The sequence below is a fragment of the Rana temporaria genome, chromosome 2, assembly GCF_905171775.1.
Source record: "Rana temporaria chromosome 2, aRanTem1.1, whole genome shotgun sequence".
In the NCBI taxonomy this organism is placed as follows: Eukaryota; Metazoa; Chordata; class Amphibia; order Anura; family Ranidae; genus Rana; species Rana temporaria.
The window spans coordinates 514599498-514612142 of NC_053490.1; the positions used below are offsets into that span (position 1 = coordinate 514599498).

Consider the following 12645-nt stretch of genomic DNA (forward strand, 5'->3'; position numbering starts at 1 on the left):
CCTGGTGCTCCAGGGCCTTCAAAAGTGTAATAGGTGGTTGAGAGATTAGTTGTGTAATTTATGCTCCTAGAACGCCTGAAGTTGCTACTTCAGTGTTGGGCCTCTGTATGTGGCCAGGTTATGTAAAAGTCTCACACATGTGGTATTGCCATAATCGGGAGGAGCAGCAGAATATATTTTGGGGTGTAATTTTTGCCATGTACATGTTATGTGTTGGAAATATCCTATAAATGGACAACTTTGTGTAAAAAAAAAAATGTGTTTTCATTTTTTTTCCACATATTCCAAAAACATCTGGAAAAAAATGAACCGTTTAAAAGACTCATTATGCCTCATAGATTATACGTTGGGGTGTTAGCTTTCCAAAATGGGGTCACTTTGTGGGCGTTTCCATTGTCCTGGTGCTCCAGGGCCTTCAAAAGTGTAACAGGTGGTTGAGAAATTAGATGTGTAATTTATGCTCCTAGAACGCCTGAAGTTGCTACTTCAGTGTTGGGCCTCTGTATGTGGCCAGGTTGTGTAAAAGTCTCAAACATGTGGTATCGCCATTCTCAGGAGGAGAAGCAGAATATATTTTGGGGTGTCATTTGTGGAATATACATGCCATATGAGAGAAATAACCTGTTATAATGACAATTTGGTGTGAAAAAAAAAAATTACAACTTCAAAAAATTAACTATGCCTCTTACTAACTACATTGGAATGTCTACTTTCCAAAAAGGGGTAATTTGGGGGATATTTGTACTTTACTGGCTTGTTAGGGTCTCAAGAAATCAGATAAGCTGTCAGTACATCAGGTGTGATCAAATTGATACATTTTCAGTAATTGGCACCAAAGCTTGTAGACTCTATAACTTTCACCCAGACTAAATAATATCCAAAATGTTCTATTTATTTTTTACAAAAGATATGTAGCAGTATACATTTTTGGCCTAATTTATGAAGAAAAATGTATTTTTCGCAAAATGTTATAATAGAAATTAAGAAAAATTCATTTTTTTTACAAAATTTACGTTCTTTTTTCATTTATAGCGAAAAAAATAAAAACCGCAGAGGTGATCAAATACCACCAAAAGAAAGCTCTATTTGTGGGAAAAAAGGGACAAAAATTTCATATGGATACAGTGTTGCATGACTGAGTTATTGTCATTCAAAATATGAGAGCAACGAAAGCTGAAAATTGGTCTGGTTATTAAGGGTGTTTAAGTGCCCAGTTGTCAAGTGGTTAAAGGAATCTGCTTAGAAAATAAAAAACAAACCTTTACAACCCCTTTAAATTATCTCCACCCAAAATTCCTTTTCTGATCCCACCCTAGCACACCAGATAAAAAAAAAAACAAAATGTAATTCTAGTTCCAAAGTTGGTGTTATTGTTACCTGCAATTCCTGTGGGAAAGGCAACCATGCGTTCCAGAGGTGCAATCCATTTACTGGGAAGCACGGTGACAGGTTCAGCGTAATACTTCCATATAAGACAAATCATCACAGCAGCCTGGGGGGGAAAAAGGACACAGGTCACCATGTTATAGAAACAAAACATGATTTACTTTATAGGAACACAAGTTTAAGTAGGCCAATCCCAAGCAGGGTTCCATGGAACCCCAAGGTTCCTCCAGAGATTGCTAGGAGTTCCTTTGAGCTGTGGCCGATTGACCTTCCATTTGATGGTGTGTGCTTAGTTCCATGGCCAACGCCACTTGGCAGAGTTAGCTGCACGGCATCAATGGTCTTTTTAGCTCTTTCTAATGGTGCCATTTTGAACACCAATGTAAGTCAGCATGATTTCTTACTGGCCACAGGGCCGTCATTAAGGCAAGGCAAAAGGGGAAGCTGCCCTGGGCCCTGTCATTGTTGTGGGAGCCCAAAGCAGCTGCCTCATACTTGCCAACTATCCCAGTTTAAATTCACTGGTCCCTTAAAGTTTTAATCCTATGCTGTGTCCTGATATCTCAGTGTGAAGTGCTACTACTAATGCTGCCCAGCTCTGCCGTATTGTTGTGTACATATGACTCGCCTGCAGACCCTGTGTTTACATGTAAATAACTGCCATTCACATGTAAATAACGGGAGCATTCATATGTAAATAGCTGAGGTTGGTGGCATTCATATGTAAATATAGGCAGCATTCATATGTACATCATGCCTCTCTGCAGTGAAGAAATAATGTGCTATAACCTCTAGCAACCAATCAGTGAGCAGTATTACTGTACAGTAATCTCTAGCAAGTAATCAACAAGAAGAAATCATGTGCTGTTACCTCTAGCAAGTAATCAGTGAGCCATAATGTGTGCTGTAACCTCTAGCAACCAGTCAGTAAGTGGTAATGACATGCTGTAACCTCTGGCAACCAATCGCAATCACTGCCTGATCTAATTCAGTAAACTGATTTTAAGTCTAGCTGATATTTATTGTATGTCTCAGGCAAGAAAAATTTTGCCCAGGGTCCAATCAACATTAAAGATGGCCCTGACTGGCCACCAATAGAAGGACAGCATGTTTTCTTACTGGCCACCAATGTAAGGACAGCATGTTTTCTTACTGGCCACCAATGTGAGGACAGCGTGTTTTCTTACTGGCCACCAATGTGAGGACAGCGTGTTTTCTTACTGGCTACCAATGTAAGGACAGCGTGTTTTCTTACTGGCCACCAATGCAAGGACAGCGTGTTTTCTTACTGGCCACCAATGTAAGGACAGCGTGTTTTCTTACTGGCCACCAATGTAAGGACAGCGTGTTTTCTTACTGGCCACCAATGTAAGGACAGCGTGTTTTCTTACTGGCCACCAATGTAAGGACAGCGTGTTTTCTTACTGGCCACCAATGTAAGGACAGTATGTTTTCTTACTGGCCACCAATGTAAGGACAGCGTGTTTTCTTACTGGCCACCAATGTAAGGACAGCGTGTTTTCTTACTGGCCACCAATGTAAGGACAGGTTGTTTTCTTACTGGATACCAATGTAAGGACAGAATATTTTCCTACTGGCCACCAATAGAAGGACAGCGTGTTTTCTTACTAGCCACCAATGTAAGGACAGCGTGTTTTCTTACTGGCCACCAATGTAAGGACAGCGTGTTTTCTTACTGGCCACCAATGTAAGGACTGCGTGTTTCTTGCTGGCCACCAATTTAAGGACAGCTTGTTTTCTTACTGGCCACCAATGTAAGGACAGCTTGTTTTCTTACTGGCCACCAATGTAAGGACAGCATGTTTTCCTACTGGCCCTTGGGGCATTATTCCCCCCACTGACACCAAAGATAGGACATTGTTTACTCCCACTGAACGCAAGGACAATTTCTTGGTCCTTTGTTTAAAAAGTTGCGAGACCCCTGGTGTATATATATTGGAATTTTTATTTATCAAATGGCGGCGATCAGCAACTTATAATGGGACCGCGATGGTGCAGCGAACAATCTGACACTTGGGGGAAATTACTAACTGCCACTGATATCACCAGTGACACTTCTACAGTGATCAGTGCTAATAATATATCCTGTCACTAGTTGTGCAAGTGATCGTTGCCGATCCGTGATCCGAACGGGTCACCCTGTTCGGATCGGCACACCACGCGATCCGCAGAGCGCTCCGCAGCCTCGGCCATAAGAAAGTCCCCGGCTTCGGCCTAGCTCCGGAGCGGCGTCCATCTTGGTACACCTAGCGGCGGCTGTCTCGTCAGGAAGTGACGTTTCGTTGCCCCTATCTTGCTCCACCCCACACTCCTACACAGTAATGATAGCGAGAAGGGGGCAAGCGGACATCTTGTTACACCCAACGGAGTTTTCGATTTCACAGTTATTTTCAACACAAAACGGAGCTTATGTGCTTAAATACAGTACCGTATTTTCCAGGGTATAAGCCCGACAAGTTCCGGAAAAGCATTCTTTGGACCAGTGGTTCTCAACCTGGGGGTCGGGACCCCCTTGGGGGTCAAATGATGATTTTCCAGGGGTCACCAAATCCTGGGCTGTTCCTGAAGCCCGCACCTCTCTCCCAGCCTTTTTGGGGTCACAAAGCAGGGCTGTCCCTGGAGCCCATGGCCACCCACTCAGCCTCTTTGCAGCCGCCCATTCAGTTCACAGCATGGCTGGGGGGCAGAGACTAGAGGTCAGATGACTGGTGAGAAATGTGAAGTGGGAGGGGCTGGAGGAGACCCTATCTCCATGTAACTGTAGAGGTGTCACTGCTACAAGACACCACAAAGTCAGAGACACAGTGAAGCCGGAGACACAGTGAGTAACATTACCTGTGATTATAGTTCCCATTAAAAGTCCCCACTACAGTTCTCAGATCAGCAGATGACCTTGATCAAGAGCAACTAAGTTGGCTGATCAGAACTCAAGTCCCCAGCACTGCCACTGATCACAACCACCGCCCCCCACCCAAGGAGTAAGAGAAGGAATACAAATAGAGAATACACGGAAGGGTGAAGAAAAGAGGTGGATGAACAAAGAAAAAGGAAGAGAAAGATGACCAATGTTATGTATGTAAAAAATGATATACAGTATGTAGTCCTGTTTCACTTTCCTTATATCATATTTGATTTCTGATGAAAACTCTTTTGTATGTTATTATTGCTAGAGCTGTGTCATTACTGGTGGTCCTAAATATTCCCATGAGAAAGCCAATGCTGGCGAAACATGTTGGGATATAACATCTACTTTTGACCATCTATACCCCTGCGTTAACTGCATATGCTATGTTAATCAATTTTATTTGAACCTCCTCTCTCTCTTTTTTATGTATTAATAAAGATTCATAAATGTTATAATATATGTAGAGTTCATATTTCAAGCACCGGTAAAATCCCATCCAGAATCCCACAGTCTCTCCTCTGGCCTCGCACCGACCTCCTCTTCCAGAAAACCATTGCATCACACTCACCGACCTTCTCCTGCCCGAGTCCATGATGGAGAACTTTAACTGGACATGCGTTCCAATAGCCTCTCCAACCCCTCTGTTACAGGACACCTCCTTCATGACCGTGTAAGGATCAGGCTCCCGCCCAGCTCTCCCGGGCTCCTCTGCTGGGCCTCATACCCCTCACCCCAGCACTCCATTCTCCATGTCTCCCAGCCGACAACTCCCCTAAAGTGGACTGGACCTGAGCTTAAGTAGGAGGGCTGCACCCTACCAATTCCAAGTGGGGATTGGTCAGGGCTCCTCACTTGAGCTCCCTGTCACTCCAGTTCTGTGCCCTGTACCTCTTCCAGAACATTCTCCCTGGAAGCAGGGGAGGCGCCCAATAACTAAAGCACAGGTGGTCACACCCACTGCTACAATAACCACTCCCTGCCCCCAAATCAAAACAAGCAGGCCTAGCCTGAAGCATAGGCCTGTCTAAATTTACCTGCGCTGGCAGCTTACCTCACAAAAATCCTACTCTAGCACCTACCTATGGTAGAGGGTGCTACATTTATTATAGCAAAAAGTTAAAAATATATATATTTTTTTTAAATTGTCAGTCTTTTTTTGTTTACAGCGCAAAAAGTAAAAAACGCAGAGGTGATCAAATACCACCAAAATAAAGCTTTATTTGTGGGGAAAAAAGGCCATCAATTTTATTTGGGTACAATGTCCCACAGTTAAAGGGGTTGTAAAGGTAAATGTTTTTTCACCTTAATGCATCCTATGCATTAAAGCGGGGGTTCACCCCAAAATCAACTTTCTGTCACTAGATCCAGCATACTGCTGACATTTGCAGTATGCTGGATTTTTTTTTTTTGTACTTATCATTTTAGCGGTCTTTCTTCTCCGGCACCGAGCGGCGTATCCTTCCGGGTATAGGCGTTCCTAAATCAAGCGCAGTTGATTGATGAGCTTGGATAGCGCGTCACGCCTTCCGAAAATAGCCGACGTGACTCTCGGCAATTTACGGCGCCTGCGCAGTCAGCTCTACACGGCAGGCGCAGGCGCCGTAAGCAGCCGAGAGTCACGTCGGCTATTTTCGGATGGCGTGACGCGCTATCCAAGCCCATCAGTCAACTGCGCTTGATTTAGGAACGCCTACTCCCCGCAGGATTCCCCGCTCGGTGCCGGAGAAGAAAGACTGCTAAAACGAGAAGTAGCAAAAAAAAATCCAGCATACTGCAGATGTCAGCAGTATGCTGGATCTAGTGACAGAAAGTTGATTTTTGGGTGAACCTCCGCTTTAAGGTGAAAAAACATCCGACGGTACCGCCCCGCCCCCCCTCGAACCCCCGTTTTACTTACCTGACCCCCTCGAAAGTCCTGCGCGCGTCCATGTGATCCTCTTCAGTTCCCAGCCTGGCCGTTGATTGGCTAGGCTGGACGGATTGATAGCAGCGCAGCCATTGGCTGGCGCTGCTGTCAATCACAGCGGATGACGTGGCACGCCGGGGGGTGCGGCCGAGTGATACAGTCGGCGGCTATGCCCACCGCTGCATCACGGGAGCACGCTCGCAAAAGCTTTCCACCATGCGAGCTCGCTCGCATGAAGGTGGAAAGCTTTTGCGAGGAGGAGCCGAGACAGCTGCCGAGGGACCCCAGAAGACCAGGTTCGGGGACACTCGAGCTGCACAAAAATTGCCTTTAGTGTTCCTTTAAGGTAACGCAGTGCCGTATCGCCCAAAATGAGCTGGTCATGAATGGGGGGGGGGGGGGGGGTAAATCTTCTGCATGTGAACTGGTTAAACTGGTTGGGCAAAAACAAATACAAAATTAAGAACGCATTTACTGATTCATGAATAAAAAGCTGCATACACTTGTGTCCTTTATATCCGCCTGGAGTTCTTACTACCATAGAAAAAGGCTGCACATGAAAGTTACATAACCAGCAAACATTTCAGCTTCGGGACAGGTAGGGGCACATTTATTTAGGATTATTATTAGCAGCTTTTTGTGTAATGTAACTTTTTGTGTGTGTGTGTTTAGGGCTTACTTGTCCTATCCATGGAAAGGGGTGTAGGGCGCAGAAAACAGGTGTGTGCGCTTCCCCCCCCGGGAATGTACGGAGATGAAGCCTCAGCTTGTGATGGACACAAGCCACCAATAACGAGGGAGCTAGTAGCAGAATTATTATTTGAAATGCTGTTTTGTAAGTCAGATCTTGCCAAGGGCAAAAAAAAAAAAAACAACATTTCACCCGCCCCAATGCCTTTTATGCTTGAATTCTTTAACATTAGGGAGGGGCAGCTGGCCTGGGCATGAGCTGTGTGCAGCGGAGGGGAATCCACGGCTAGACGCATTTTCCCAAACTGTGCTCTAGGTGTGGCAGACTGCAGGGAACCCGGACAGAAATCACACACAGCTATACTGAAATGTGTCCCTTATCACCTCCAGGGAGCTCATATATACAGTATATACATAGCAAACACACACCCTGATAAGAGCATGTCAAATGTTTACGTATCTCGCTGGAAGAGGTAAAACAAGATGAAAATTCACTTTGCAAAGATAGAAGTCATCATACGCAAGGAAAAAAAAATCCTTGCACATGGCTGGATGATTGAAGTCAACACAACTTATTGGGCCAGATTCAGAAAGCGTTATGCCGGCGTATCAGTGATACGCCGGCATAACTCACACTTTGCGCCGGCTTATCTGTTTTTCTGTATGCAGAAAACAAGATAAGCCGGTTTGCAGCAAAGATCTGACAGGCGTAATTGTATTACACCGTCGGATCTTAACTGCAATTTTAAAATGGCCGCTGGGGGGCGTTCTCGCTGATTTACGCAGAGAATATGTAAATCAGCGAGATACGCCAATTCACGAACGTACGCGGGCCCGACGCAGTCACTTTACGTAAGGGTTTTCCCGGCGTAAAGATAAAGCTGCCCAAAGCAGGCGCATTCCTATGTTAAGTATGGACGTCGTGACCGTGGGAAATTCGAAAATGTTTACGTCGTTTGCGTAACTCGTCCGTGAATGGGGATTTACGTTGATTACGTTCACGTCGAAAACACCGTCATAATTCGGAGCATGCGCACTGGGATTTTTCTAAGGCCGGCGCATGCGCAGTATGTTCGGCGCATGGACGCGCCTAATTTAAAATAGGGGACGCCCCCTACCCGCCTATTTTGAATTAGGCCGCCCAATTTACGCTACGCCGCCGCAACTTAACACGCAAGTGCTTTGTGAATACAGCACTTGCGTGTTAAGTTGGGGCGGCTTAACGTAAATAAGAAAAGTTACGCCGCCACAACTTACAGTTGAGACGTCGTCCTATCTTCTTACATTGACTTTAACCACTTCAGGAAGGATTTGCCCCCTTAATGACCAGGCCGTTTTTGCGATAGGGCACTGCCTCGCTTTTAAAAACGGAGCTACACCCTAAAGTGGAACTCCTGCTGATCGGAACCCTCCCGCCCTCCGGTGTCACATTCGACACCTTTCAGGGGGGAGGGGGGTACAGATACCTGTCTAAAGACAGGTATTTTCACCCACTTCCGGCCACAAAAGTCTGCGGGCAGGACATCACCCCCCCCCCCCCCCCGTTGTGTTCTGGGAACACTCGACCAATCAGCAGGCGCAGCGCGACTCTCGCATGCGCCGTAGGGAACCGGGCAGTGAAGCCGTAGTGCTTCACTTCCTGGTTCCGTCACCGAGGATGGCGGGGGGCAGCAGGGTGACGAGCAATCGCTCTGCTGCGGACGGCGCTGGACTCCAGGACAGGTAAGTGTGCCTATATTAAAAGTCAGCAGCTGCAGTATTTGTAGCTGCTGACTTTTAATATTTTTTTTTTCAGCGGACATCCGCTTTAACTGACCAATGTGCGGTCGTGCGACGTTGTACCCTAACAAAAAAGTCCTTTACCACCCCCCCCCCCCAAATAGTGCTTTCTTTGGTGGTATAGGATTACCTCTGCGGTTTTAATTGTTTGCGCTATAAACTATTTTTTACATCAGTTTAGGCCAGTATGTATTTCTTCTACATATTTTGGGTAAAAAATAAAAATAAAAATAAATCTCAATAAGTGTATATTGATTGGTTTGTGCAAAAGTTATCGCGTCTACAAAGTAGGGGATAGTTTTATGCCATTATTATTATTTTTTTACTAGTAATGGTGGTGATCAACGATTTTTGCCCAGGACTGCGACATTGTGGTGGACAGATCGGACACTTTTTTTGGGATCATTGACATTTATACAGCGATAAGTGCTAAATCATATCCACTGATTACTGTATAAATGTCACTGGCAGGGAAGGGGTTAACACTAGAGGGCGATCAAGGGGTTAAATGTGTTACCAAGGGAGTGTTTCTAAGACCCCATACACACTATTAGATTTTCTGCAGATTTTTGTCTTCAGATTCACCAACACCATGTAATGCAAGGGCCTGCCTGATTGCATACCAATTTAAACTCTTAGGGCCAGATTCTCAAAGGCGTTACGACGGTGCAACGCCATTTGCGCCGTCCTAAGTCCTAATCTGGCCCAGGGTATCTATGCGACTGATTCTTAGAATCAGTTACGCATAGATACCCATTAGATCTGACAGGCGTAAGGCTCTTACGCTGTCAGATCTTAAATGCAATTTGTTTTCCCGCCGATAGGTGTCGCATCGTCGTTTTCCCCGTCGTCTATGCAAATTAGCTAGTTACGCGAGATTCCCGAACGTACGCGCGGACAACGCAGTGATTTTACGACGTTTCCGTAAGCGTAAACTTGCCCCTGCTATAATGAGGGGCAAGTTTACGTAGGTCCGTTGCATGCCATGTTAAGTATGGCGTCGGGTCAGCGTCGGCTTTTTCCGTTGTTTACGGCGTTTTCGTAAGTCGTTCGCGAATACGACTTTACGTCAATGCCGCTCACGTCGGCGTCATTGATGTTTGCCGTCGTGAGCTGGAGCATGCGCACTGGGCTATTTTTCCGCCCGGCGCATGCGCAATTCGATCGGCGCGGGGGCGCGCTTAATTTAAATACAAGCCGCCCCCTTTGAATTACGCTAAATGGCTTACGCTACGCCGCCGCAGATTCTACAAGAATCTGGCCCTTAGGCCCCTTTCACACTGGGGCGGGGTCAGTGGTAAAGCGCCGTTATTTTTCTGGCACATGATTGGATGATGGAAGTAAGCAGAGTTTCCCCTCATTCACTACGTTCTGGGGATAATACCCTTGCAAAGTGCAATTTTAGCATACTTGCCAACAGTCCCAATTTACATTCATGGGAAATTGGCTTTGTCATGGTGTTCCATGATGAATCGACAGATCCGGGGGTTGCCGCGAAGAGCAGCTTTCATTGAGGCCAAGGGGATGAAACAAGAGGGGGAGCCTGGGTTGTGGACCAGCTCCATTTCTATTGGCAACCGCTTTCATTGCCACTCAGGCTCCACCTCTTGTTGGTTCCCCTTGGCCTCCACGAGAGCTGGTCTTTGCAAAAATGGCAGTGGAGACATCGGGCCAGATTCTCAGCAGAGTTACGACGGTGTATCTCAGGAAACACCGTCATATCTCTGTTTTTGGCCCCGGGTATCTATGCGAGTGATTCCTAGAATCATTTTCGCATAGATACGGCCTAGATCCGACAGGTGTAAGTCACTTACACTGTCGGATCTTAGATGTAATTCGACGCTGGCCGCTAGGTGGCGTTTAGGTTCAGTTCTCATTTGACTATGCAAATGAGCCTGATACGCCGATTCCCGAACAAATTTGCGCCGTGTAGTCGTCGTTTACGTAAGCTCATATAGCAGGGGTAACCTTACGCCAGTCCGCCGTATGCCATGTTAAGTATGGTGTCGGGTTCGTGTCGTCTTTTTCCGTTGGTTACGTCGTTTTCCTAAGTCGTTCACGAATACGACTTTGCGTCAATGACGCTCACGTCAGCGTCATTGGCGTTTTCCGTCGTGAGCTGGAGCATGCGCACTGGGCTATTTTTCCACCCGGCGCATGCGCAGTTCGATCGGCGCGGGGGCGCGCTTAATTTGAATACAAGCCACCCCCTTTGAATTACGCGGCCATACGCCGGGCCATTTACACTACGCCGCCGCAAATTACGGAGCAAGTGCTTTGCGAATACGGCACTTGCTCAAGTAATTTGCGGTGGCGTAGTGTAAATGGCTTACGCTACGCCAACGCGGAATGTATGAGAATCTGGCCCATCATGACCCGTGCTGACCCCGGGCCTCTAGCGGTGGCTCTGGCGATACAGCTGCATGGAGGTCTCAGAATCTGGTGGCAAGCTGTATCTTGGTGACAATAGAGCGCTGCATCTCTGGTAGCAAGTAACAAGCTGCATCTGGTGGCGTGCCAAGTGACACACTCAGGGTTCCCACTGATTCTGCATTATGGTGAGTTGAACCATTTCATTTTCTATTACAATGTAATACTAGAAATAATGCGCTTCAATCATCCTGACACCATAACAACCATGGTGCCGGGATGATTGAATCGCTAACACCAGGTGTTTGCAGTATCTCTTTCTGCTGATTGTTAAACTTTCTGGAATACACATATTGCTCTTGTGGTGTAGGATCTGGGCCTGCTGTCCCTCCATCCCTCTTTCTTTCCTTCCTTCTCTCTCTCTATCTCTCTCCCGCCATCCCTCTCTTTCTTCTCCCTCCATTCCGCTTTCATCTCAGACTCCAACCACACCCCATTTAAGCCACACCCAATATTTAGTTTAAACCATGCCCATTTTTTCCATTGGCTGAGAGTGCTGAACGGGAGTCGGTCGGCTGTTGGTTTTCCAGCATGCATGTCCGACAGAGCGACATACACAGGGGCCAAATGTAATCCGTTTTTTATTTCTTTTTTGAACCAACCCTTGTCTTCTGACATTCAGCCCCTGTGTACGGGGCTGAACTCATAAAAATCATTAATACTTTGTCCAAGTCTAAAGCTGCTATATAACTCAGATGGGCCATCTGACTCTGATGCCGCATACACACGGTCGTTTTTCGGCATGAAAAAAAACGACGTTTTTAAAAACGTCATTTAAAATCATCGTGTGTGGGCTTCAGATCGTTTTTCGGGTTGTAAAAAATGATCGTGTGTGGGCTAAAACAACGTTTTAAATCCGCGCATGCCCAGAAGCGAGTTATGAGACGGGAGCGCTCGTTCTGGTAAAACTACCATTCATAATGGAGTAAGCACATTCATCACGATGTAACAGACAAAAAAGCGTGAATCGTCTTTTACTAACAAGGAATCAGCTAAAAGCAGCCCAAAGGCGAATAGAACTTCCCCTTTAGAGTGCCGTCGTACGTGTTGTACGTCACCGCGCTTTGTTCATCATTTTTCAAAAACGATGGTGTGTGGGCAACATCGTTTTTAATGATGAAGTTGGAAAAACTTGTTTTTTTTTGGACATGCTGAAAAACAATGTTTTTTTCATGCCGAAAAACGACCGTGTGTACGCGGCATAACAGTGCCACACTGCATGATGTCAAAAAGGATTGACATTAAGTTGGGACTACTCCACAGGCAGACCGCACTTTTAGCTTTCCCACATTGCAGGCTTTGTATAAAGCTTAGTCTATTCTTGACAATCTCTACAGAAGACAACTTTTGGGGGAACATTGATCAGACAGGTTAGAAAATCTGTTTTGATCACTTTAGTGGTGCTGGGAACGGGCGCCCTCTGGTGGTTGGAGGGTGGCAGTGTAGGTTGTGCTGACCTGCTTGCTCGCCGCATGGCCTGGCCCCTACCAGGTCACGAACCGACACTGGTCCTTAGCTCTGGGATTGG

At 46.2% G+C, this 12645-nt stretch overlaps 1 protein-coding gene across 1 annotated transcript in view; it reads right to left on the reverse strand.

The window, feature by feature from the left end:
* The window catches only part of LOC120927968 (guided entry of tail-anchored proteins factor 1-like), a 76869-nt gene that overhangs the window by 9481 nt on the left and 54743 nt on the right, over positions 1-12645 (reverse strand). The window contains exon 4 of the mRNA XM_040338996.1: positions 1378-1492. Within this exon, the coding sequence (XP_040194930.1) occupies positions 1378-1492 (115 nt within the window). The remainder of the gene's footprint in view (positions 1-1377; positions 1493-12645) is intronic.